This window comes from Tursiops truncatus, chromosome 1 (assembly GCF_011762595.2).
Source record: "Tursiops truncatus isolate mTurTru1 chromosome 1, mTurTru1.mat.Y, whole genome shotgun sequence".
Lineage (NCBI taxonomy): Eukaryota > Metazoa > Chordata > Mammalia > Artiodactyla > Delphinidae > Tursiops > Tursiops truncatus.
The window spans coordinates 159287760-159313114 of NC_047034.1; the positions used below are offsets into that span (position 1 = coordinate 159287760).

The 25355-nt window shown below is 39.0% G+C and overlaps 1 protein-coding gene across 3 annotated transcripts in view; it reads left to right on the forward strand.

The window, feature by feature from the left end:
- The window catches only part of SNRNP40 (small nuclear ribonucleoprotein U5 subunit 40), a 45580-nt gene that overhangs the window by 6015 nt on the left and 14210 nt on the right, over nucleotides 1–25355 (forward strand). For all 3 annotated transcript variants that reach the window (XM_073793069.1, XM_019938253.3, XM_019938252.3), the window contains exons 4-8: nucleotides 33–198; nucleotides 10461–10583; nucleotides 19360–19480; nucleotides 23206–23288; nucleotides 24337–24398. In XM_073793069.1, coding sequence (XP_073649170.1) covers nucleotides 33–198; nucleotides 10461–10583; nucleotides 19360–19480; nucleotides 23206–23288; nucleotides 24337–24398 — 555 coding nt within the window. The remainder of the gene's footprint in view (nucleotides 1–32; nucleotides 199–10460; nucleotides 10584–19359; nucleotides 19481–23205; nucleotides 23289–24336; nucleotides 24399–25355) is intronic.

Below are 25355 nucleotides of genomic sequence, written 5' to 3' on the forward strand. Positions count from 1 at the left end.
TCACTTATTTTGTTCTTCCTCTCACCTTCTAGTATGCTCTTCTCAGCATCCACAGATAAAACTGTGGCGGTGTGGGATAGTGAAACAGGCGAGAGAGTTAAAAGACTGAAGGGGCACACTTCCTTTGTGAATTCCTGTTATCCGGCCAGGAGGGGTCCCCAGCTTGTCTGCACTGGCAGTGACGACGGTACAGTCAAGGTGGGTGTTGTCTGTCTGTGTGTTGAGGGTTTCTGAGGTGACATAATGTGAACCTTATCTTGTCTTCCCACCTGTGCTTTACCCTCCTCTCCACAACTTTGTTTCATCAGACATTTCCCAAAACAGACACTATTTAAAATGTTTAAAATAATAAGCAGTTAAGGGTTTTTTCTTTTTTTAGGTATCATATAGAATAATATTACAACTGTTGAACCATTGTGACTTGGAATAAAGTGGACCACCATCCAAGAATAATTGGATTCTTGACTTAGCTGTTTACTTAATTGTGTGACCATAGGCAGTTCACTTTTCTGATCCTCAGCTTATCAGTCTTCAGAACACTGACAATAATATACATGTCTTACAAGACTGTTGTGTAATTATAGTCAGTATAATAAAAAGGTTTTATGTACTGACTATACAGTACGTGGTTTTAGTAACAGGATGGGGTATTAAAAGTCATTTAGTCCAATGATTGCTGACCTGTATGCATATCAGAATTACGTGAAGAACGTGCTAAAAATACCCAGATTCTGGTTTAGTAGGTCTGGAATGGGATTTTTTTTGTTTTGTTACCGGGTATTTGTTGCTGCAGGTGGGCTTTCTCTAGTTGCGGGGAGCAGGGGCTACTGTTCATTGCAGTGCGTGGGCTTCTCATTGCGGTGGCTTCTCTTGTTATGGAGCATGGGTTCTAGGTGTGTGGGCTTCAGTAGTTGTGGCACGCAGGCTCAGTAGTAGTGGCGCACCGGCTTAGTTGCTCCGCAGCATGTGGGATCCTCCCGGACCAGGGCTCGAACCCGTGTCCCCTGCATTGGCAGGCGGATTCTTAACCACTCTGCCACCAGGGAAGTCCCAAGACTTTATTTTTTTTAGAGCAGTTTTAGGTTCACTGCAAAGTTGAGGGAAAGGTACAGAGATTTCCTGTATATCCACTGCCCCCACCATGGATAGCTTCCCCCACCAGAGTGGTACCTTTGTTACAACTGATGAACCTACATTGACATGTCATTATCACCCAAAGTCCATAGTTTACATTAGGGTTCACTTTTAGTGGTGTACATTCTGTGGGTTTGGACAGATGTGTAATTACATGTATCTGGCACTATGGTATCATACAGAGTATTTCAACTGCCCTAAAAATCCTTTATGTTCCACCTATTCATTCCTCTCAACCCCAGGGAACCACTGATCTTTTTGCTGTCTCCTTAGTTTTGCCTTTTCCAGAATGTCATATATAGGTAGACTCGTAAAGTGTATAGACTTTAAAGATTGGCTTTTTTCACCTAGTAATATGCATTTAAGATTCCTCCGTGTTTTTTCATGGCTTAATAGTGCATTTCTTTTCAGTGCTGAATAATATTCCATTGTTGGATGTACCACAGTTTATTTATCCATTCACCTACTGAAGGACATCTTGGTTGCTTCCAAGTTTTGACAATTATGAATAAAGCTGCTCTAAACATCTGTGTGTAGGTTTTTGTGTGGACCTAAGGTTTTAACACTTTGGGTAAATACTAAGAAGCACAATTGCTGGATTGTGCAGTAAAGGTTTTGTAAGAAACTGCCAAACTGTCTTCCAAGGTGGCTGCACCATTTTTTCTTCCTACCAGCAATGAATGAGTGTTCCTTTGTTCCCCATCCTTGTCTGCATTTGGTGTTGTTAGTGTTTCAGATTTTGGCCTTTCTAATAGGTGTGTAGTAGTATCTTACTTTTTGTTTTACTTTGCATTTTCCCAATGATATATGATGTAGAACATCTTCTTTTTTCCAGTTTTATTGAGAATAATTGACATACATCACTGTACAAATTTAAGGCATGCAGCAAGATGGTTCGATTTACATATATTGTGAAATGATTATCAGTAGATTTGACCAACATCCATCTTCTCATATAGATACAACAAAAAGGAAAAAAACAGGAAATTTTTTTCTTGTGATGAGAGCCCTTAAGATATACTGTCTTAACTTTTCTATATATCGTATAGCAGTGTTAGCTATAGTCATCATATTGTACGTTACATCCCTAGTACTTATGTATCTTATAACTAGAAATTTGTACTTTTTACCACCTTCCTCCAATTCCCACTTCTTCTACCCTCCTCCTCTGGTAACACAATGTTGAGCATCTTTGCATATGCTTATTTGCCATCTGTGTACTTCTTTGGTGAGGTATCTGTTAAGTTCTTTAGCTCAATTTTTGATCTGGTTGTTTGTTATTGTTTTGTTTTTTTAATAAATTTATTTATTTATTTATTTTTGGCTGCGTTGGGTCTTCATTGCTGCATGCGGGCCTTCTCTAGTTACGGAGAGCGGGGGCTACTCTTCGTTGCGGTGCGTGGGCTTCTCATTGTGGTGGCTTCTCGTTGCAGAACACAGGCTCTAGGCACGCGGGCTTCGGTAGTTGTGGTATGCAGGCTCAGTAGTTGTGGCTCATGGGCTCTAGAGCGCAGGCTCAGTAGTTGTGGCACACGGGCTTAGTTGCTTCGCGGCATGTGGGATCTTCCCAGACCAGGGCTCGAACCTGTGTCCCCTGCGTTGGCAGGCGGATTCTTAACCACTGTACCACCAGGGAAGTCCGTGTTTGTTATTGTTGAATTTAAGAGTTCTTTACTGTGTTTTGGATAATAGTCCTTTAACAGATGTGTCTTTTGCAAATATTTTCTCAACAGTCTGTAGCTTGTCCTCTAATTTTCTTGACATTTTCTTTCACAGGGAAGTTTTTAATGTTAATGAAGTTCAGCTTATCAATGATTTCTTTCATAGATTGTGCCTTTGGTGTTATATCTAAAAGTCATCACCATACCCTAGGTCACCTAAATTTTCTTCTGTGTTACTTTCTAGGAGTTTAATATTTTACATATAGGTCTGTGATCTATTTTGAGTTAATTTTTGTGGAAGGTGCAAAAAAATATTCATTTTTTTTTTAACATGTGGACATACAGTTGTTCCAGCACCATTTGTTGAAGAAACTGTCTTTGCTCCATTGTATTGCCTTTGCTCCTTTGTCAAAGATCAATTGACTGTATTTATGGGGGTCTATTTCTAGGCCTTTTATTCTCTTCCATTGATCTATTTGTCAGTTCTTTTGCCAATATCACACTGTCTTGATTACTAGCTTTATAGTAAATCCTGAAGTTGGGTAGTGTCAGTCCTCCAGCTTTGTTGTCCAATATTGTATTGGCAAGTTGGGGTCTTTTGCCTTTCCAGATAAACTCCAATTTGTTGATATCCGTGAAGTAACTTACTGGAATTTTGGTTGACATTGCATTGATCAGTATGATTGATCTGTAGATCAAATTGGGAAGAACTGACATCTTGACAATGCTGAGTCTTCCTACCTGTGAACATGGAATATCTCTCCATTTATTTCGTTCTACTTTGATTTCATTCATTAGAGTTTTTAAGTTTTCCGCATAGAGATCGTGTACAGATTTTGTTACATTTACACCTAAGTATTTCTCTTTTTTTGGATGCTAATGTCAATGGTATTGTGTTTTTTAGAATCAGAATGTTAAATGTGTTCCTCAAGTGATTTGATGTAGCAGGTATGACATTTTGGGAGCCACTGATCTCCTCCAGCATCCTCACTTTACAGATGAGGAAAATGAGGCCTAGAAATAGTAACCTACTTCAGGGGCACACAGGACACGCTGCTTTGTAGTACCATTTTATTCTTTCTTTGGCACTAGTTTTTGACTCTGGATTTTTTTTTTTAATGATTAAACAGGGAGGGATTTCAAAGGAGAACATCTGAGAAATCACACTCAACTTGTGATTGTTTGTTGCTTTTTTAAATGAATTTGCTTTTTTTCATAATTAAAGGTGGTGACACTCACCTACTGGATTATCTGCTTTGAGATGTTTTCTACTAAATGGTCTTGTAATAAACAATCACTTGGGCCCCTTGATGCTTGGCTGAGAGTCTGTGGCTTAGGAATAACTACCAGAGGTCTTTTTGTTTTGTTTTGTTTTGTTTTGTTTTTGTTTTTTAATAGGTTTATTTTCCTTTTTGTTGAGAGAATTATAGATTCTCATGCTGTTCTAAGAGATAACACAGAGATCCCATTTACTCTTCACCCAGTTTTCAGCAACGTTAACTTGTCTCATAACTATAAAAGGTGACATTGCTATGATCCCTCAATCTTGTTCAGATTTCACAAGTTTCGCATGAAATTCCCAGAGATCTTAACGTAGGTGTACTATAGTTGGAGAGACCTAACAGCTGATTTGCTAATTGGCATTTCAAAAGGCAGAGGCAAGAGTGCCCTAATGAATTTTGTTAACAAACATTTATTGAGGGCTTGCTATGGTAACCATCTAGGAACTTATTCTTTTCTCTTTTTTTGGCTGTGGTGGGTCTTAGTTGTGGCATGTGGGATCTTTGTTGCGGCATGCAGCATCTTTTAGTTGCAGCATGCAGGATCTAGTTCCCTGACCAGGGATCAAATGTGGGCCCCCCTGCATTGGGAGCGTGAAGTCTTAACCCTGGACCACTAGGGAAGTCCTTAGGAACTTATTCTTGTTTAGTTTCACCTTTTCTTCTTTTATCTTTTCTCTGACTTTGTTTCATTTTGTCTTTGTGCTCATATTTATCTTTCCATCTCTCCTTAGCTTTTTCTTTTTCTACTACCTTCCATTGTATACGTTCTTTTCTTTTCTACTCTTTCCTTCTTTCAGTTTCTTGCTTCTCTTCTCCCTTAATTAAACATGGTTTGAAATAATCATACTCAAGGCAGTATTTATTTTCAAGGCAGTATTTTTTAAATGTGCAATATATCACACAATATATCACAAAAAGTCTAAGAAACTCTTCTTGGCTGAAGGAGACTAAAGAAACATGACAGCTAAATTTAACATATGGGGACTTCCCTGGTGGTCCAGTGGCCAAGACTCTGCACTCCCAATGCAGGGGGCCCGGGTTCGATCCCTGGTCAGGGAACTAGATCCCACATTCTGCAACTAAGAGTTCGCGTGCTGCAACTAAAGATCCCGCGTGCCGCAACTAAGACCCGGCGCAGCCAAATAAATACATAAGTATTTACAAATAAATAAATAAATAAATTCAACATATGATTCTGAACTGAATCCTTTTGCAATAAAAGACCCTATTGGGACAAGTGGTGAAACTTGAATGAGATCTGAGGATGATAGTAATGTATGGGTGTTAGTTTCTTGATTCTGATGGTTGTGTTGAGATTACGTAGGAGAACATCTTGTGAGACAAGCGCACTAAATATACTAAAGTATTTAGGAGTGTCAGGGCATTAGGTCAGCAACTCAAATGATTTAGGCAAAAAAATGTTCTCGTTTACAATTTTTTTGGTAAGTGAATATTTCAGAATAAAATAATCTTTTAAAAATTTTGGTTGTCTGGAACTAAAATTCTGAAATATTTGAATCAAGCTTTTAGTGGCTACCGTAGCTTTTACGATAAAGACAGATTGATTTGACCTGAGTAGAGAATATTTGTTAAGACAGAGATTGTAGTAAGTCTGGTAAGATGTGAGAGCTAGATTATCAAGACCTTGAATTCCAAGCTAAGAGGTTTGGACTTCATTCTATAGCCAGAGAGTTTGATGGGTAAGGATTGGCTGTTGGGTCTCTAGAAGAGGAGTGAAGCAGTCTTTTTGCATCATCGATCTGAGTAACACTAAGCCTTTTTTAGTTCATGTTTCCATCAATGAAGTAGAAACTACTTTTCATCCTAAACCATAAGAATTGGAAAGAAGAGGTATCTTGGCACAGGGACAACTCATATTCTACTTGTTTACCACAGGATTGAATTTAAACCCCTGGCCTTTACTATGATTCCATGGTTGATTTCTTTTTTTTATGACAACCCTTTAAAACCTAGAACAGGGGCTTTCCTGGTGGCGCAGTGGTTGAGAGTCCACCTGCCAATGCAGGGGACACGGGTTCGTGCCCCGGTCCGGGAAGATCCCACATGCCGTGGAGCGGCTAGGCCCATGAGCCATGGCCGCTGAGCCTGCGCGTCCGGAGCCTGTGCTCCGCAGCAGGAGAGGCCACAGCAGTGAGAGGCCCGCGTACCGTAAAAAAAAAAAAAAAATTAAAACCTAGAACATAGTCACCCCAAAGTCTTTCTCTTCTGAATGAAATGACCCATACTCTTAAGACATTTCCTCATGGTTCTTCTCAAGTCTGTCAGTCATTTACTGAACCATATTTAAGGACCTACTATCCACACTTTAAAAATGTAGACCCATGTTGTATTGTAAGTTTATTATTTAAAAAAAAATAGAAACCAATTGGTTAGTTGGAGTATGAGAATCTAGAGTTGTTATACCTAATCTTCATCTTTCTTCCTCTTCTATTATTAATGAATCAAGCCCCCATTAAAAGTAAGTGTTGGGAATTCCCTGGTGGTCCAGTGGTTAGGACTCCACGCTCTCACTGCGGAGGGCCCGGTTGCAATCCCTGGTCAGGGAACTAAGTTCCCAGGAGCTGCGAGGGATGGCCAAAAAAAAAAACAGAACTAAAAAAAAATGTTAATTTTTTTAAACAAGCATATATTACTTTAGTTATTATAAGGAATGAGCGCACGTTTTGGTACTTTTAAATTAATGCAATGTTAACGTAATAGAATCAAACGGTACTAAAATCTAGTCCTCATTTTGCTGTTGACTTCCTAGGTATTCTTCATCAAGTCATTTCCTTCTTTGAGCTTTAGTTTCCTCATCTAGGTAGTTTATGCACAGTAACTTAAATATTTTTATCACAACCAACATTAAGGAATACATTTTATACTATGGTCTAGTATATATTCCTTTCAGTATGTCTTATATGTGAATGAACCGACCCATTCTATATGTGACATTCTCTGATATCTCCCATAATTTTTTTAATTGAGGTAAAATTCACATGAAATCCACTGTTTTAACCTTTAAAAAGTGTACAATTCAGTGGCTTTTAGTACATTCACAGTGTTGTGTGACCATCACCACAATCCCATACCAGAACATTTCCATCATCCCCCAAAAGAATCCCCATACCCATTACGCAAGTCATTACTTTTCCTCTGCCTTCCAGCTCCTGGCAACTACTAATCTATTTCTGTCTCTATGGGTTTGCCTATTCTGGACATTTCATATAAATAGAATCATACGGTATGCGGCCTTTTGTGTCTGGTTTCTTTCACTCAGTGTATGGTTTCAGGGTTCATCCATGTTGTATTGTTATCAGTACTTCATTCCTTTTTATGGCTAAATAATATTCCACTGTATAGCTATACCATCTTTTGCTTATCCATTCCTCGGTTGATGGATATTGAGTTGTTTCTACTTTTTTACCTATCATGAACAATTCTGCTACAAACATTCATGTACAAGTTTTTGTTTGAACAACTGTTTTCGTTTCTCTTGGGTATATATCTCGGAGTGGGACTGCTGAGTCATATGGTAACTCTTTGTTTAATAAGGAACGTCCAGACTTTTCCATAGCAGCCACATCATTTTATATTCCCAACAGCAATGTGTAAGGGTTCTAATTTCTCCACATTGTCACCAATACTTGTTATTTTCTGTGTTTGTGTGTTTTAATTATAACCATCCTAGTGAGTGTGAAGTGATACCTAATTATTGTTTTGACTTGCATTTCCCAAATAATTTGTGATATTGAGCATCTTTCTATGTGCTTATATCTTCTAAAGAGAAATGTTTACTCGGGTCCTTTTGCCCATTTATTAATTGGGCTCTTTGTGGTTTTGATGCTAAATTATAAGATTATTTATATTTATTTATAAATCTTATAAATTATAAGATTTATTTATTCTGGATACTAGACCTTTATCAGATATATGTTTTGCAAATATTTTCTCCCACTGTTGGTTGTCTTCTCATTTTCTTGATAAATATCCTTTAATGTACAAAAGTTTTTAATTTTTATGAAGTCTGATTTATCTGTTTTCTTTTGTCACTTGTGCTTTTGGTGTCATATCTAATAATTCATTGCCAAATTCAGGGTCATGAAGATTTACCCCTATGTTTCCCTCTAAGAATTTTATGATTTTAGCTTTTACATTTAGGTGTTTGATCCATGTCAAGTTAATTTTTGCATGTGTGAGGTAAGGGTCTACTTCATTCTTTTGCATGTAGTTATCCACTTGTCCCAGCACCATTTGTTGAAAGACTGTTTTTTTCTTCTGTACGGGCAATACTTTTTTGCTTCTTTTCATGCCTCATAATTTTTTGTTGAAAACTGAACGTTTGAATATTATAGTGTGGCAACTCTGGAAATTAGATGCTCTCCAGAGTCTGTTGTTGCTCTTTTTTTTTTTTAATAAATTTATTTATTTTATTTTTGGCTGCGTTGGGTCTTCGTTGAGGTTCGCGGGCTTCTCGCGGTGACTTCTCTTGTTGGGGAGCACAGGCTCTAGGTGCGTGGGCTTCAGTAGTTGTGGTGTGAGGGCTCAGTAGTTGTGGCGCATGGGCTTAGTTGCTCCGCAGCATGTGAGATCTTCCCGGGCCAGGGATTGAACCCATTTTCCTGCATTGGCAGGTGGATTCTTAACCACTGTAACACCAGGGAAGTCCCTGTTGTTGCTCCTTTTTTTTTTTTTTAATAAATTTATTTATTTTATTTATTTTATTTTTGGCTGCGTTGGGTCTTTGCTGCTGCACGCAGGCTTTTCTCTAGTTGCGGTGAGTGGGGGCTACTCTTTGTTGCAATGTGCGGGCTTCTTATTGTGGTGGCTTCTCTTGTTGCAGAGCACAGGCTCTAGGCGTGCGGGCTTCAGTAGTTGCAGCACATGGGCTCGGTAGTTGTGGCTCGCGGGCTCTAGAGTGCAGGCTCAGTAGATGTGGCACACGGGTTTAGTTGCTCCGTGGCATGTGGGATCTTCCCGGACCAGGTATCGAACCCATGTCCCCTGCATTGGCAGGCGGATTCTTAACCACTGCGCCGCCGGGGAAGCCCTGTTGCTCCTTTTTGAAGCTGTTGTTTATTTAGTGAATTTTATGAACTAGTTTTGTAAACTCTGTATTCTTTGTCATGTATAGACACTGAAATCTCTGTTTCATCAGCTTAGTGGTTCACTGACGATTCAGCAGAGATTTCCCTAAACACCTGGGGGGGCAGGGAGGACTCTTCCAGTCTTTGTAGATTGGCTCTGTGGGTGTGTTGGGGCCTGCTATCACCTCTCAGCCAGGCAGTTTACAACTCTGTATTAGCCTTCACTTCCTGCTTGTGGTCAGCAAGAGGTTGAGAGCTTAGGGCCTTCTCAGGTCTTTCCTAAGCATGTGCCCAGCCATGGCATGCAAGTGGCCTTCTAGAGTTGCAAAAATATGTCAAAGCTTTTCAAAGCCCTTATTCTCCAAACTGTCTCATTCCCCAGCCTTTCCTGTTTGCTGTTTATCCCTTGCCCCATTCAGCAGAGGCTCATGCATTTGTCTTTAAATGTTTTGGACAATTGCTTCTGCCCTGGGAGAGTTCCAAGTTAGGCAAAATAAAGTCAAACCTTTTGAGCTCAGCCATCAGGGAGCCACCAAACAGGTCCAAAAAAAAAATTTTTTTTTTTTTTTTTTTTTTTTTTATATTTAAACCTACAATTCTTTGAAAATGAGAAATAAGGTCCATTCTTCCTTGGGTACTTAGGAACCTATACTAGGAATGTAGGCTGTTGTCTTCAAAACTATTGCCGAGTAGGGATGGAGCCTGGATAAGTTAAAATGCTACAAAACTGTCTTACTAGGACCCAGGTGGTTTTTGTCCTCAATAAGTATTCACCTAGTTGCTGTAAACTTTAGTTTCTAGAATTCTGATAAAGTTGGTTCTGTCAGGTTTTTTTGCTGGGTATTTCTCTGCTTTTATAGAGGGATAACCTTTGAGCATTCCCTACTCTGCCATTTTCACTGATGTAACCTCCTCTCCATATATATTTTTTAAGCGTAAGTTGTAGCCCACTAATGAATTAAGATCTGCAGTTCGAAAACACTGGTCTAATATCCTTGTTGTACTAAGAACACATGAACTAATAAGCGAGGTGAAGATTTCCACTCTGAGGGCATGTTAATTATGTTTATTCAAACTTTAACAAAGGAGACTGAAAATATAACCAAAGTGATTTGTTCCACCAGCCTTCAGATATGTTGGCAAAATTATAGTCACTTCTCACCATATTAATGGGATATTTAGACAAGTTTCTGAACAGGGTCCCCATTACAGATGTTTTCATCTCCACAGTCCTTGGATTTAGGGGTATACTGTGCAATTGCTGTTACTATAGACTCTCTTGCCCTCTTTTTCAGCTTTGGGACATCCGTAAGAAAGCAGCGATCCAGACATTTCAGAACACCTACCAAGTGTTAGCTGTGACCTTCAATGACACAAGTGATCAGATTATTTCTGGTGGAATAGACAACGATATCAAGGTATGTTAGATGTTTATCTTACATTTACCTTTCACCTATCTCCACTCACAGAGGTAAATCTTTCCAAACTTCTTAGCTTTGCACTTTATGCCAACTAAATGGAAGATAAATTAGAACTTATTTTCCTTCTGTCCTGTCTTCATTGACTTCCTAAGTCAGGATTGCATTATAGCTCATGTAAATGCCATTAGGGAGTAGGCAGTTAATGTGAAGTGGGAAGTCCCTGTGTGGGAACTCCGAAAAATGAAGGGTGCATTCCCTGCCTAGAGGCATTTGAAACTTTTTTTTAAAGTGTGCATTGGCCTCATGAGATAGCAGTAAATCAATTTGTGATTCTGTACCCTAATCTCTCAGTGTGTCTTTCTTTTTGAGACTATGGAAAGGAAGTTTTGGGGGGTCCATAGCTAAGAATGTGAGATGGTAATGATGTTGGAGAAAGAGGCAATAGACTACAGTGTCTAGAGGCAGTACAGTGTAGCTCAGGCTTTCAAGTAATTGACTTGGGGGTCTGTTCTCAGTTCCACTATTTTCTAGTTTTTTGTGACTTCACACTAGTTCTTTCAGCCTCTGTTTCATCATGTGTGCACCAGGAGTAATAATAATATCTATCTCATAGGGTTGTCATGGGGATTGAATGAGCCAAATTCATTGGAGCACCTCGCAGAGTTTTTGGACATAGCAAGTGCCAGTAAATATGAAATGTGTGGGGGTGGGGAGAGGCCACTCAGTTTGTGTCTGCTTTTACTTATTGGCTTCCTTAGGTATTTCAAAGACTTTGACTTACCTTCTGCTTACCTTCTGAGACTAGTAACTGTTGGGTAAATACTCAACTTATGTTGTCTCTACCTAGAAATTGTACTGTATTCCCATCTCTTCTTGCCTCCTTTGCTGTTACTATGGATGGAATGTCCTTTTGTCTAAAGGTAGTTCCTTAAATGGAAGGATTTCAACCTTTTTTTCCTGTCTCTGGGATCTCATGCCATCAATTTTCCCAGATCCTATATATATATTTTTTTTTTTAATATTATTTATTTGGCTGTGCTGGGTCTTAGTTGCAGCACTCGGGATCTTCCTTGCAGCACTCGGGATCTTTAGTTGCAGCATGTGGGATCTAGTTCTCTGACCAGGGATCAAACCCGGGCCCCCTGCCTTGGGAGCGCAGAGTCTTAGCCACTGGACCACCAGGGAAGTCCCCCAGATCCTATATTTTTAAACAACTGTATTGCTTCTCATTAGCATTTCATTATGCTCAGGTCTTCTCTTGGTGGGGTAGGGAGTCTTCCTTCAGTTCCACATTCTCTTGTTATTGCCTTGTCAATCTTCCCCTTTACAGCCAAACTTCTTTTTTTTTTTTTTTTTTTTGGCGGTACGTGGGCCTCTCACTGTTGTGGAGCACAGGCTCAGCGGCCATGGCTCACGGGCCTAGCTGCTCCGCGACGTATGGGATCTTCCTGGACCGGGGCACAAACCCGTGTCCCCTGCGTCGGCAGGCGGACTCTCAACCACTGCACCACCAGGGAAGCCCCAGCCAGACTTCTTGAAAGATGGTGATAGTGGTTATGATAATAGTGTTATCATTATCCTCTAATACTTAACTGTGTCGGACATTGTTCTTGGAGCTTTACTTTATTAATTCATTTAAGCCTCACAACAATCCTTTGACATAAGTACTACTAATGCCGTTTTACCAGCGAAGAAACTGAGCTAAGAGAGGCACAATAACCCGAGGCTGTACAGCTAATAAGCGATGAGACCTCAGTTCAAAATGCAGAGTTTGGTTCCAGAGTCCTGCTCTTATTTAATACCTGTGAGAAATCCCCTGAATATTTCCCACACTCACTGTCTCTAATGCCTTATCTCCATTCCATTCCTCAGTTCCCTATCTTCTGACCACTCCTCAGCAGTCTGGCTTCTGCCTCCACTGTTTTATTGGCACTGTTCTTTTCAAGGCCACCAGTGATCTCTCTGTTACTAAACCCAGTAGATCCTTTTAGTCCTTTTTTGTTTGTTTTTTAAACTGGCTCTAACAATATGCTTTCCTACCCCTTCCATCAGGCATATCCTTCCTCAGATACCTCTACAAGCTATTCTCTCTATGCATTCTTTAAATGTCATTATTCCCCCAGGTTCTTAACTAGATGCTCTTCTTATATATACCTTTCCCTGGACAAGTCTCATCTAATTCTGTGACTTTAATTGTCATTTCTGTTCAGATGAGTCTGTTCTCAACCCAGATCTTCAGCTTCAGGCCCATGTGTGCAACCAGCTACTCAGCATCCCCCACTTGGATGTCTCATAAGTACTTCAAAATTCACCATTTCCAAAATTCAGCTTCACATCCCTTTTCCACCCTATAACTATTTGGAGAATGTACAGTCAGAACATGGGGGCTTAATTAGATCATCTTAATAGCTAATGCATTATTTCCCTGAGTGAAGTTTGGGAGCCCACTATCATTAGAATCACTAGAGGGCTCTAATACACATAAAAGTGGATTAGTGTCATCTAGCTATGATAATTTTCATACTTTTAAGTTATTATTATTAAATTTACATACTATGAAATTAACCTTTTTTTAGTGTACAGTTCTATGAATTTTAATGCTTGTGCAGATTCATTGTAACTACCACAAACAGTACAGAACAATTTCCATCACCCCAAAAATCTTCATAATACTCCTCTGTGTCAAACTCTCTGCCCATCCCTAACCCCTACCAACCATTGATAATGTTCCTTGTCCTATACTTCCTATTCTAGAATTTCATATGAATGGAATCATACAATATGTAACCTTTTGAGACTGGCTTTTTAAATTTAAACTATGAGAATTTGATCTTTTCATATCTACTGTGGGGATAGACTAGCCTAATACTCTTGTGTCAGTAATGTCTTCTTACCACAAGTAGTGTGGCTTATTCCGGGCTCTTTGTGTAGACTGTTCCAGGGCGTTTTCTAAACAAATATATTCAGTTGTACTATAGTCCTGAAGGGAACTGGGTCCCTTTTCAGGTTTTGAAGGTTTTCCATGTCTTCTCAGACACACGTTATATGTTATACCTTCTCTTAGGATCAGCTTTTTTTCAGATAGCTAATCTCAGTCTTTGTCTTTTGATATATACTAATTTTTTTCTGAAATCCAAATATATCTCAAATATGAGTAATATATAAATATAGTCCCATGAGTACGGCAATTGATAACTCTACATCATAGCTTTGTAACTTTTTTTTTTTAATTGAAATATAGTTGATTTACAGTGTTGTGCTAGTTTCTGGTATACAGCAAAGTAATTCAGTTGTACATATATATTCTTTCTCATTCTTTTATATTATGGCTTATTACAGGATATTGAGTATAGTTCCCTGTGCTGTACAGTAGGACCTTTGTTGTTTATTTTATATATAGTAGTTTATATCTGCTAATCCCAAACTCCTAATTTATCCCTCCCCAACTCCCTGTCCCCTTTGGTAACCATAAATTTGTTTTCTATGTCTGTGAGTCTGTTTTGTAAATAAGGTCATTTGTGTCATATTTTAGATTCCACATGTAAGTGATGTATCATATGGTATTTGTCTTTCCCTTTCTGACTTACTTCACTTAGTATGATAATATCTAGGTCCATCCATGTTACTGCAAATGGCATTATTTCATTCTTTTTATGGTTGAGTAATATTACATTATATAATATACCACATTTTCTTTATCCATTCATCTGTTGATGGACATTTAGGTTGCTTCCATGTCTTGGCTGTTGTAAATGGTGCTGCTGTGAACATTGGGTGCATGTATCTTTTCAAATTAGAGTTTTCTCCTGATGTATGCCCAGGAGTGGGGTTGTTGGATCATATCATAGCTTTGTAGTCTTTATCTTTCTAAACTAAAAAGTCATTATTCTGTCCACAAACGTTCAAGTTTTTCTGCCAGTGCTCATTTTCAGGGATTTTTTTTTTTTTATTAGAAATGCACACAGTATTCTAAAAACTCAAGCATTCTTATCATGTACCTGCTCTGGATCATTACGTTCTCTTGTCAGCATTGGGAACTCCGTGTTTGTGTGCTGTTTACAGTATGTCTTATTTTCCAAGCTAAAAATCAGGGTAGGCTTTCCTTAAAAGTTTTGCAGAGATGTAAAAATGCATTTAAATGTATGGTTAATAAATCAACTTTATTGGGAATAAAATTATTAAAAATTGAGATAAAATTATTTATTACAATTTAAATGTTTTTAGTAGTAAAAATGATCATTTGTTCATTGAAGAAAGTTTAGAAAAAATAAAAATAGAAAAAAAGTCACTCGTAGTCTCATCATTCAGATTTAGTCACTCTTGATATTTCAGTTTATTTCCTCTCAGTCTCTTTCTGTGCCATAGTGTTCTGTATGTAAATGTCTTAATGTTCAGATAAAATTTTATATGATGCTCTTTTCACTTAGTAACATATAGCTACTACTTTGTCTGGAACCCCCGACACTAGATATTGCCATGGCTGGCTTAGTCTTGTCTTCAAATGTCAGCTCAGACATATCTGTAGAGAGGATTTCTTAGATGAAACTAGGCCCTCCTTCTAGTTGCTCTTCATCACATCACTCTTATCTTATTTTCTTCTTAGCGTTGTAGTTAGGATCATTTTTCTGTTTCTTTTTTTCTCTAGTTTTATTGAGATATAATTGACTTATAACACTGTATTAGTTTTCAGTATACAGCATAATGACTTATATAACACAAAATGAGTAACTTTAGAAGTCTAGTTAACATCCATCACTTCACATTGTTAGAATATTTTTTCTTGTGATAAGAACTTTTTTCTTAGCACTTTTTTCTTAGTGATAAGATCTATTTTCTTAGCAACTTTCAAATATACAATGCAGTATTGTTAACTTCAGTCACCATGATGTACATAACATCCCCAGAACTTAGGATCATTTTTCTGATTGTGCCACTTAATTCCTAGCTATGTTATCTTAAGAAAGTTATTTAACCTCTCTGAGTTTCCATTTCTTATCTCTAAATGGGAATAATCAGCCTACCTCATACAGTTGTTACATGGATTAAATGAGGTAAAAAATATAATATTCTTAGCAACATGGCAGTTACATAGTAAGTGTTCAGCACATGTCAGCTACCATCATCTAGAATATTAGAATATTCTAGATATTTTATTTTTAGAATATTCCATAATGTAGTAAGCAGCAATCAATATACTGAACATTTAGTCTGTTTCATATGTATCACTATCACAAATTATGCTGCTGTATCCAACATATTTGTGTGTGAAACTTTTTCCATATTTAGTTACTTTCTCAGAATAGATTTCTAGATGAAAATTAATGTGTTAACAAATATAAGGATGTTTCACATTTTGGATACAGGTCGCCAGATTGTTTTTTGGCGACAGTAGTTAATAATTTGAAATCAGGTTGCTATAGCTATTTGGCTTCATTTTGCTCTTGTATAACTAAGGGGTGTGCTTGAGAGATGTGAGACCATAGAATTTCAGTCTTCTCCCTATTTAACAACGTCCTGTTCTGACATGCTTAGGAGTGAGTAACTGCCCTTGGACCCAGAAAGACTCTTTTTAAAAATATTTATGTATGTATGTATGCATGCATGCATGCATGCGTTGGGTCTTCGCTGCTCCGTGCGGGCTTTCTCTAGTTGTGGCGAGCGGGGGCTACTCTTCGTTGTGGTGCGCAGGCTTCTCGTTGCGGAGTGTGGGCTTCAGTAGCTATGGCCCGGGCTTGAACCCAACCCATGTCCCTTGCAAATTGCCTCTATCAAATTGCCTCTAGTCAGTTAACAAGTACCCTTTAAGCAGTCAGGGGCTTACCAGCCTTGAGCATTTGCTTGACAAATCCCTACTGCCTTACTACATTAGGAAGTACTCCTGACTAGCCTGGTTTTTGTTTGCTTCTGTCTCTCAGATACACTGCCTATTCTGAGAAAGGGGGGGGAGCAAACAGGGAATGGAAGCCCCTTTTAAAATCTGGAGTGAGCAAATTCTCTATATGTTTGTGAGCAAATATACTGTTCCTGCCAACCTCTTGGGATTTTCTTCCTGGGCATAGAATTGTGGAGTCAGAGGAAAATGAATAAAAGAAGAAAATGCGCTTCTTCTTAATGACTTGAAGATCTGATTGGCAATTCTTTGGCATTGCTTGTAATCCTGAGCTCTAGTCAGAATGGGAGTTTAGTTGATGATTTTTTTTAAAGTAGTGGGTAAAGATAGATTTTCCCGCCTCTGCTCTCATCCTTTCCGATTATCTGGGCCAGAAGGATCTTTCTGGAATCTGGCCAACTCATTCCACTACTCTGAACCCTTCTGTGGCTCCCCAGTGAGGGAGATCAAATCCAAGCCAGTCATTCAGAACCTTTCATGAGCTGCCCTTTGCCTGCCTATCACTCAAGCATTGTCTGCTGCCTCTCTTTGCCTAATTCCCTACAACCCAGTAATTTTTTCATGCCTCTCTGCTTTCATGCATTATCTTTGCCTGGGAATACCCTTCTGTTTTGTCTAAATAAAAAATACCTCTTAGGGGCTTCCCTGGTGGCGCTGTGGTTCAGGAATCCGCCTGCCAGTGCAGGAGACACGGGTTCGATCCCTCGTCCGGGAAGATCCCACATGCAGCTGAGCACCTAAACCTGTGCACCACAACTACTGAGCCTGCGCTCTAGCGCCCGTGCTCCACAACAAGAGAAGCCACCGCAATGAGAAGCCCACGCACCGTACAAAGAGTGGCCCCCGCTCACCGCCACTGGAGTGAGCCCATGCGCAACGAGGACCCAACGCAGCCAAAAATAAATAAATTAAATAAATAATTTTTTTTTAAAAACCCAACAACCTCTTGGGAATTCCCTGGTGGTCCAGTGGTTAGGACTCTGCGCTCTCACTGCCATGCGCCCAGGTTCCAACCCTGACTAGGGAACTAAGATCCCACAAGCTGCGTGGTACGGCAAACAAATAAACAAACAAAAATCTCCTTTTTCCATATCCTGCTCAAGTCTGTGAAACCTTCCCTTTCTCCCTCCCATCCATGTACCATGGGAACATTAATCCCTCTGCTGTCTTGGCTACTGCCCCCTTTCCAGGCCTCTCATCACTTTTTTAGCTCCTTGAGAACAGGGACAACATCTCTTTTATCTACAGCAGCGCCTGCCACTAATCAGATGCCCAAACGTTCACTGAACAGCTGATTAGGACATTTGCAAAATATTTTGCTTAAATTAGTGCCCTACTCACTCTTCTTTGGCAAATCCCAGATACGTTTTGGCTCTGCAAAACAGCATGTGCAGGCCTCAAAGAGGAAAGTCTGGAAGGAGCACCCAGGTGTTGTGAGGGATGATGAATTACATTCTCTCCTAAAAAGCTAAAGATTTCAACAATGCCTTCTCTGAAGAGAAGGAACAATAGCTTGAACAAAAAAATGTCAGCCACTTCAAGCTTCCCTAATTATTGAGGCAACAAACATCCTGACACAAAAATGGTTGTATATGAAGTGTGTTGGGTTCCACACATGAATTATTGATGGGGAAAGTGGAGTTGTCTGCCTTATGTATTGCTTTGACATACAACATCAAACTCATTTCTAGATGAGGAAGGTGCCTTGCTTAAAGGGACAGCAGAAAATTGTTTCATTTAGAAAAACTATGTGTCAGTACTGAATCGAATTTGGATGAAATTTTATATAATAACAATGACCTTAACAAAATTGCTGTTCTTTTTCCATATGACATTCCAGACTATTTCTATTGCCTTTAATATATTTTTTACATAGTTTCAGTCTATGTAAATATACTGTTTTGTATTTTCCTTCTTTGCTTAATAGTAGATTATTTTATAAACATTTTTACATTTGATCTTCAGAATATTTGTATGAGTTGCTTAATAATAGCTACCAATTATTATTGGGCCTGCTGTGTACTAGGCATTCTATTTGTAATCCTCACAACAGCCATAAGTAAATGTTATCCCCATCTTACAGACCAGAAACAGGCTCAGAGAGGGTTAGTGGCCCAGTGATACATAACTCTTAAGTTGCAAAGACTGGTTCGGTCTGACCCTAAATGCTCACTCCTTCCACTCTGCTCTTCGAATGCAGCATGAGAGCTCATAGTGTTACAGTGTGTTTATGAGCCATAACTTAATGAACAATTTATTTTTTCTGTCTGACATTAGGTTATTTTCAGCTGAACTGTTTCTCTTACCTTTCCTACACAGGGAACAGTGAACCTACAATTTATTTTTCTTTTAATAAATATGCTTTTCCATTGTATACATGTTATGACGTTAAATGAAAAATTTTAAGCCCCTGTATTTTTGCATATTACCTTGTTATATGCATTTTACATGCAATCATAATGCCTTTTTCAAATGACTTGTTTACTTGTTTTTATATAGTTATAATAGTTTATTTTTAGTTGCTAAGAATCATAGTTTAAGTGTTTTAAATGCTATTTTGTTTTTTAATTCCGAATATATTTTGTTATGAATTGAAAATAACCTCTTTAAATTCTATTATTTTTTGTTAAACTTGATCTTAATATTTGACATTCATTAGTTCATATTTTTCTAGTCAAACTTAGTAACTTTGACTCTGTGTTAGAAAGGCAAGAGTTTTTTCTTCTTTGGTAGAAATCCTATATTTTGTGGTAAAGTAATGCTTGGCCCAGAGGCAGATTAAGAAGGCATACTAATTTTCCCAGGCAGTTGACTCTTTAATAACTATTTCTTTGCTGTTCACAATTTGATTTTCTGGGAGTGCTGCCTTGTTTTGTTTTGCAGGTCTGGGACCTGCGCCAAAATAAGCTGACCTACACGATGAGAGGCCATGCAGATTCAGTGACTGGCCTGAGTTTAAGCTCTGAAGGCTCTTACCTCTTGTCCAATGCAATGGACAATACAGGTAACTTTGGAAAGGAAAGCTCTCCCAGTGCCCAGTCACTGTAGACCCTAAAGAAAGTGGGCATTAGAAACTAGAAATGTGTGCTGGGTAAATGAGGGTCCAAGGAAAGAGTCCAGGATGGCTTGCAGGTGTCCACCAGGACAATTAGGAAAACAGGTTGTAATAGAAAAAACTTTAGGCCCAGAGGGCTGGGTGCGCGGGAAGGCAGCCTGGCCTCCACGCCACATGCCACCATGTCGATGCTTTGCCGCCTCGGCGTTGTGAGGCAGATGTCTCTTCTTTGCCTGTGACAAATAGGTTTTGGAAAAAGTTGCCTATGATGACCCTGAACTTGCACCTTTATGAGACTCAGCAGAAGAGAAGTCCAAACCCATCAGCCGTTGCCCGATTCACTACAAAGAGGACCTGCCTTTTGATATTGTAGAGCTCATGGAGGAGATAGAAAAGAAGACAGGATTTTTAACAAATGTATTTAAGTGTTGTGTCACCGGCCATTGGAATTCAGAGCCTTCTTTGCTTACTACAGTGCCATCTGTAACAAGGAAACAGGCCAGCTCAGCAAAGCTGACAAGGAACTCATCATTGTGGTAACCAGCCTGGCTGACAGGTGCTCTTATAGCGTGGTTGTCCACAGTGCCCGGTACAGGGTCTTCTCAAAGAACCCAGTGCTCTCTGACCAGGTCTGTGTGAACTGGAGAAAGTCTGACCTCCCTGCCCAGGAAAAGGCAATGCTGGAATTTGCTCTTGCTATTTTCCTGAGCTGATGACATAACAGATGACCATTTCAAAAAGCTCGAGGTGCATGTCTTCAACCAAGAAAATGCCTGGGATATAGCTGCAATTTCAGCCTTTTTATGCCATGTCCAGCCACCTTGCTCATTTTGTCAGTCTTGTTCCCAACAAAGAATTTTATCTGATGGGCCAAAACAATGATGTCAAAGACATCAGGAGTGAACCTGCTGCTCCCAAAGTATAAAAGCCTGAACAGAAAGACCAATGTTTACATGTCCAGCATACTGCATTATAAGACACCAGTTGGGAAGTAATTTTTTTAAATGTTTAGTCAGTGGATAGGGAAGAAAGTAAATAAATTTGTTCCCTGCCTGCTTGGTGAGATAGATCCTAAGGGACATGTGATATCTGGGCCTAGGGGAAACCTTTTACTTTTTTACTTCTGTTGTGATCAGGGACAAAGGAGTTCAGAGGATGCTTTAGGCATTTCTGATGAACTGATATCTCTGAATTTCAGCAGTTGAAGTTGAACATTTTTTAGCTTTTAAAAATAGTGTTACGTAGAAATTGGTCTGTATAGACTGTAGTTTGAAATCAGTTCCTTGTTAACACGGTGGTATATAAAGACTCTGAAAGGCAGTGGGTAAATAGAAGCAGGCACCATGTTGTTCTTTCTTTAGTGCCTTCCCCATTAACCTCCAGTGATTTTTGTTTAAATCATCGTCATCTCAGTAGAATTTTAGTCCTTATGTAGTTTATTCTTATTTTAGGTTTTAGTAAAAATTATTTGGAACAAGAAAGTGCTCATATTTTAAGCAGAAGCGTAAGAAAAAACCGACCCTGACATTACTAAGCGACTCGTTCTGCGTGTCACAACCACCACTGCCTTATGTGTGCGGCTGTCTTAACTTTGCAGGAGTCATTTTCATTATCTAACTGATAGAGGTACATGCAAACCTACAAAATGCTTTTGTTTCCATATGACTTCTTTAGATTCTCTAAATTGCCAGTGAACAGTCAGTTTGGGGGCAATAGTGAGTTAATTTTGAATTGCCTGAACTGTGAAACCTGATTATCTTGAGACAGCACAACTCTTGCTGCAGAGCTTGTGTTTTTCTGTTGGAACTATATCTTAAATACCTTGGAATATGTAACCTTTTAAAATTGACTTTTGAGGGGAGGAGGCAGGGGCATAAAAAAGAAAAGAAAAAAAAAATAAAAGGAAGAAAAGGAAAAAACTTTAGAAGAGATGGTCAAGAGGCCAGGATTCTAGTCCCCGATCTGCCATCTAATCCCTGAGCAACTTTGCACATAGCATTTGTCCTCTCTGGGCATCAGTTTCTATACTGATAATATAAGAGACCTGGACTTTACTTTTAAGGCCCATTTCAGCTCTGGTATGTTATGAATCCAAGGCTATGGATTCAAGCGGTGTACAAAAAACTAATAGTGATTAGTTTACTGAGGAAGATGAGTCTGGAGATCCATCCAAGGCAGTTCTCAAGCATTTTCAAAGAGTACCAAGCTCAGATGATCAGTAGACCTATTGATATCTCAGTTGTGCTCTTTCTGCCAGTCTATCTTCCCTTCCCTATGTGACAAGAGGTCCTCATTAAAACACCTCAATATTCTGGATTTACACAGACACTTGTCCTTTCTTTGCTTATTTTTGAATTGTTGGATGGGAGGGTGGGTTTACTATAGCAAAAAAGAAAGATGACCTGTTGGATTATATGCTTAATATTGGGAGAGTTTGGAACTGCCCCTCTGATAGATGAAAATGTTTTCACTGACATTTTGTAATGAAAACTGTGCCTAGCACTCAATGGGTGCTCAATTAATACTTGAATGAATGAACATCCTTACCTTCTGACTGTATTCTCAGCTGAATAGCAAACTTTCATGCATAGCCTCACCTTTTTATACCTGTTTGACTTCAAGGATTGTTGTTTTTTCACAGTCAAATAAAATGACATCACTCAAATTCCACTGTAGGTTTAGCTTTAGTTAACAATGGCTGTGGCCACTGCTTACTGTGGGTGTTTATATCCTATTTCAATAGATTTGCCATTGTCTAATTCTTGCTTTGTTCATAGTAAGGAAAGATGAGATTCTTAGCTTTAGTTAACAATGGCTGTGGCCACTGCTTACTGTGGGTGTTTATATCCTATTTCAGTAGATTTGCCATTGTCTAATTCTAGCTTTGTGCATAGTAAGGAAAGATGAGATTCCCGAAATGGTTATTAAAATAAAAATAAGAATCTCTTGTTATACCTATACAATAAAATAACAAATTTTTTTGTTTATTTTTATTGTTTTGTTTATTGCTGCCAATCTTTTAGAGCTCTTTCACATGTATCATTTTATTTGACCCTTAAAATATTCTTATTTTTTAAAAAAGAGCAAGTGGTATTCTCGTTTTATAAAGGCGACCAAAACACAAAGAACCTCACTATTTTCCTGATATCCCCCATATATACAGCAGAGCTAGAATTGGAATCAAAGTTCACTTTTTCTAATTCTTGGTAGTTTGGTAGTTGTCAGTTTCTCCTATGAGCAAAATTAGAAAAGGTTAGTCCTGAGTTTGATTTTTATAGATTGATTGTCACAGTAGTCAGTGGTATTTAGATTGTCATATTGAAACTTTGCTAGGTGTGACTCTTGGGGTTGGCAGAGGAATCATTTGCAGAATGTTTTGTTGAAATCAGTATCACACCCAACTACTTTCTGTTGCAGATCCCCAGCAATGTGTTTGACATTTTCCCTTCCTACCTTCTCAGTTTTCCTCTGTGTCCTTAGTCCCTGTTAATAGAACTTGGATGCATTTCGTTCCCATTAGAAAAATAAAAAAGCCTTGTCAGGTAGCAGTGTATCATGTTGGTCTTTCTCCACCCAGGAAACAGCATCTATCATTGACATGATACTGATTTCAGCTGGGTTCTCAGGAGGCCCCTGGCTGATAGCTGTTTTGCTTTGTTTGTTTGAATTTGCAGTGCGGGTCTGGGATGTCCGGCCATTTGCTCCCAAAGAAAGGTGTGTGAAGATATTTCAAGGAAATGTGCACAACTTTGAAAAGGTGAGTTCTTCATGGCAGAGGAATTTTACTGTCCATTTGATTCAAAGAAACATTTAGGATGGTGCTAAGGATAAGGAACAACAGCTCTACTGAGAAGGGGCTGCATTCTAGTAACACTGTTCTGCATCAAAACTGTTCTTGCCAGAAATAAAACTAACAGAAGCATAGGCAAGAAGGCAATCACATAGATAGATAGTGATGGGGCCCCCCTCAAATTTAGGACTTCGGGCTTCAACAAGACACTCCTATCTTTTTAATTCCTTGGGAACTTTGACCCTCATAGATCAGTGTTCCATATGGGACTCAGATTCCCATGGCTATTACCCAGATGGCCTCCCTCACCCTCCCAGTGACCAGCTATTAGAGCCCTGAGAATACATCCCTTCCCTCAGTAAGCACCACAGGCCAAGTTCTGAGAGACAGAAATTTTTTCTAAACTCTCAAATCCCAGGTCAGCTCTTCAAAAAAGCTTTTCCTCCAGATAGTTTGTTAATATAGACTAATATTTTTCTTTTGAGAACCCATTAAAATTCATTTTCACTTTATAAATCAAATTTTATCTTTTGTTAGAATTGGTTTTATTTTTATTTTCCTATAATATAAACAAAAAATTTAATGAGGATCAAGATAAAGGAGCAAGGGGAGCCTCCATGTGTAGGCAGAATAAAATTTTGTTGTCAGGTCCACTCTTAATTTACTGTAAATTAAGCAGTTTCTACAGCTGGTTTTTATATGGTTTGAAATATATCAAATTAGGCTGTCTTGGGCCACAGAATATAAGATAATTATTGATTATATGCTGAGGAGAATAATTAAAACTCTATTTAAGAGGGGGAATCCCCTGGCGGTCTAGTGGTTAGGACTCCATGTCTCCACTGTAGGGGCACAGGTTCGATCCCTGGTCGGGGAACTAAGATCCCACAAGCCGTCTGGCACAGCCAAGAAAAAACTCAGGAAATTTAAAGTCTCTTAGTGATGCTGTAGTCTAATAAAGAGGGGTTTGGGGCATTATTATATTCATTGGATTCCTGCTTATTCATCATTATAGAATCTTCTGAGATGTTCTTGGTCACCTGATGGAAGCAAGATAGCAGCTGGCTCAGCCGACAGGTAAGGATTACTGGGCATGAGGTAAAGAATGATGTAGCCGTGCAGGTATCTTCTCATGTTTAATGCATTAAGTGCAGATACTGAGCTATAGCAGACAGAGAGTTATAGCTGTACTCAGAGATGAAGTCATGTGCGGTCTGAAGAGTTTAAGGATCATGTGAACAAACACATCATTTCTGCCCTCTCTGGATACATTTTACACCTGGAGTGTGAACAGTTTCTTTGGTTATTGGATTCCCTTTGCCATCAAAGTAAAATTCAAACTCCTAATCTGGCTCCAGTTTCCCTCATGAGATTCTTCTGCCGTGCTTCAGTTCATTCAGATACATATTGTGTACTCCTCCCCCACCATCACCACAATGCTTCACTCACATGGAACTTTCCCTGTTCTTACATCCCTTATGCCTCCAGGCTTCTCTCTTATATCTCCTCTTCTCCATTATCCAAACTCCTATCTCTCTCCAGTAATCACCTATGTTATATCTATAAACTTTCCTGGCTCTCTCCTTCCCTTACCTCTCAAGCATTACTAATTGCTCTTTGTTCTGGCTTGTAGTCACACTGTATACATCTAACCTTTATTAACGTTTATTACATCTTACAGTAAGACAAACATAGTGGGGCACCCCTACTAAATTATATGCTCCTAGAGGTCAGGAAATGAGTCTTACTCATCTCTGAATGAGTAAGCAGCTAGTGAATATTACATGAATAAATTCCTAGCTCAAGGATGGTAGTCAAATTTTGCCCTGCATATCAGCTCATCTATTGGTAATGGCTGCCTATGTTGGGGATGATTCAGAGCTGGGTCTGGGTTCAATGGGAAAAGTGTCAAGATTGCTAAGTGAGGGGTATGGCAGCATGTGGGCTAGGTATTTTCCAACCCTGAGCTGAATTAAGAGACTGTGAAGCTTTAACTATCAATTTAAACTGCCTGAGGAATTAGGTGATGAATGA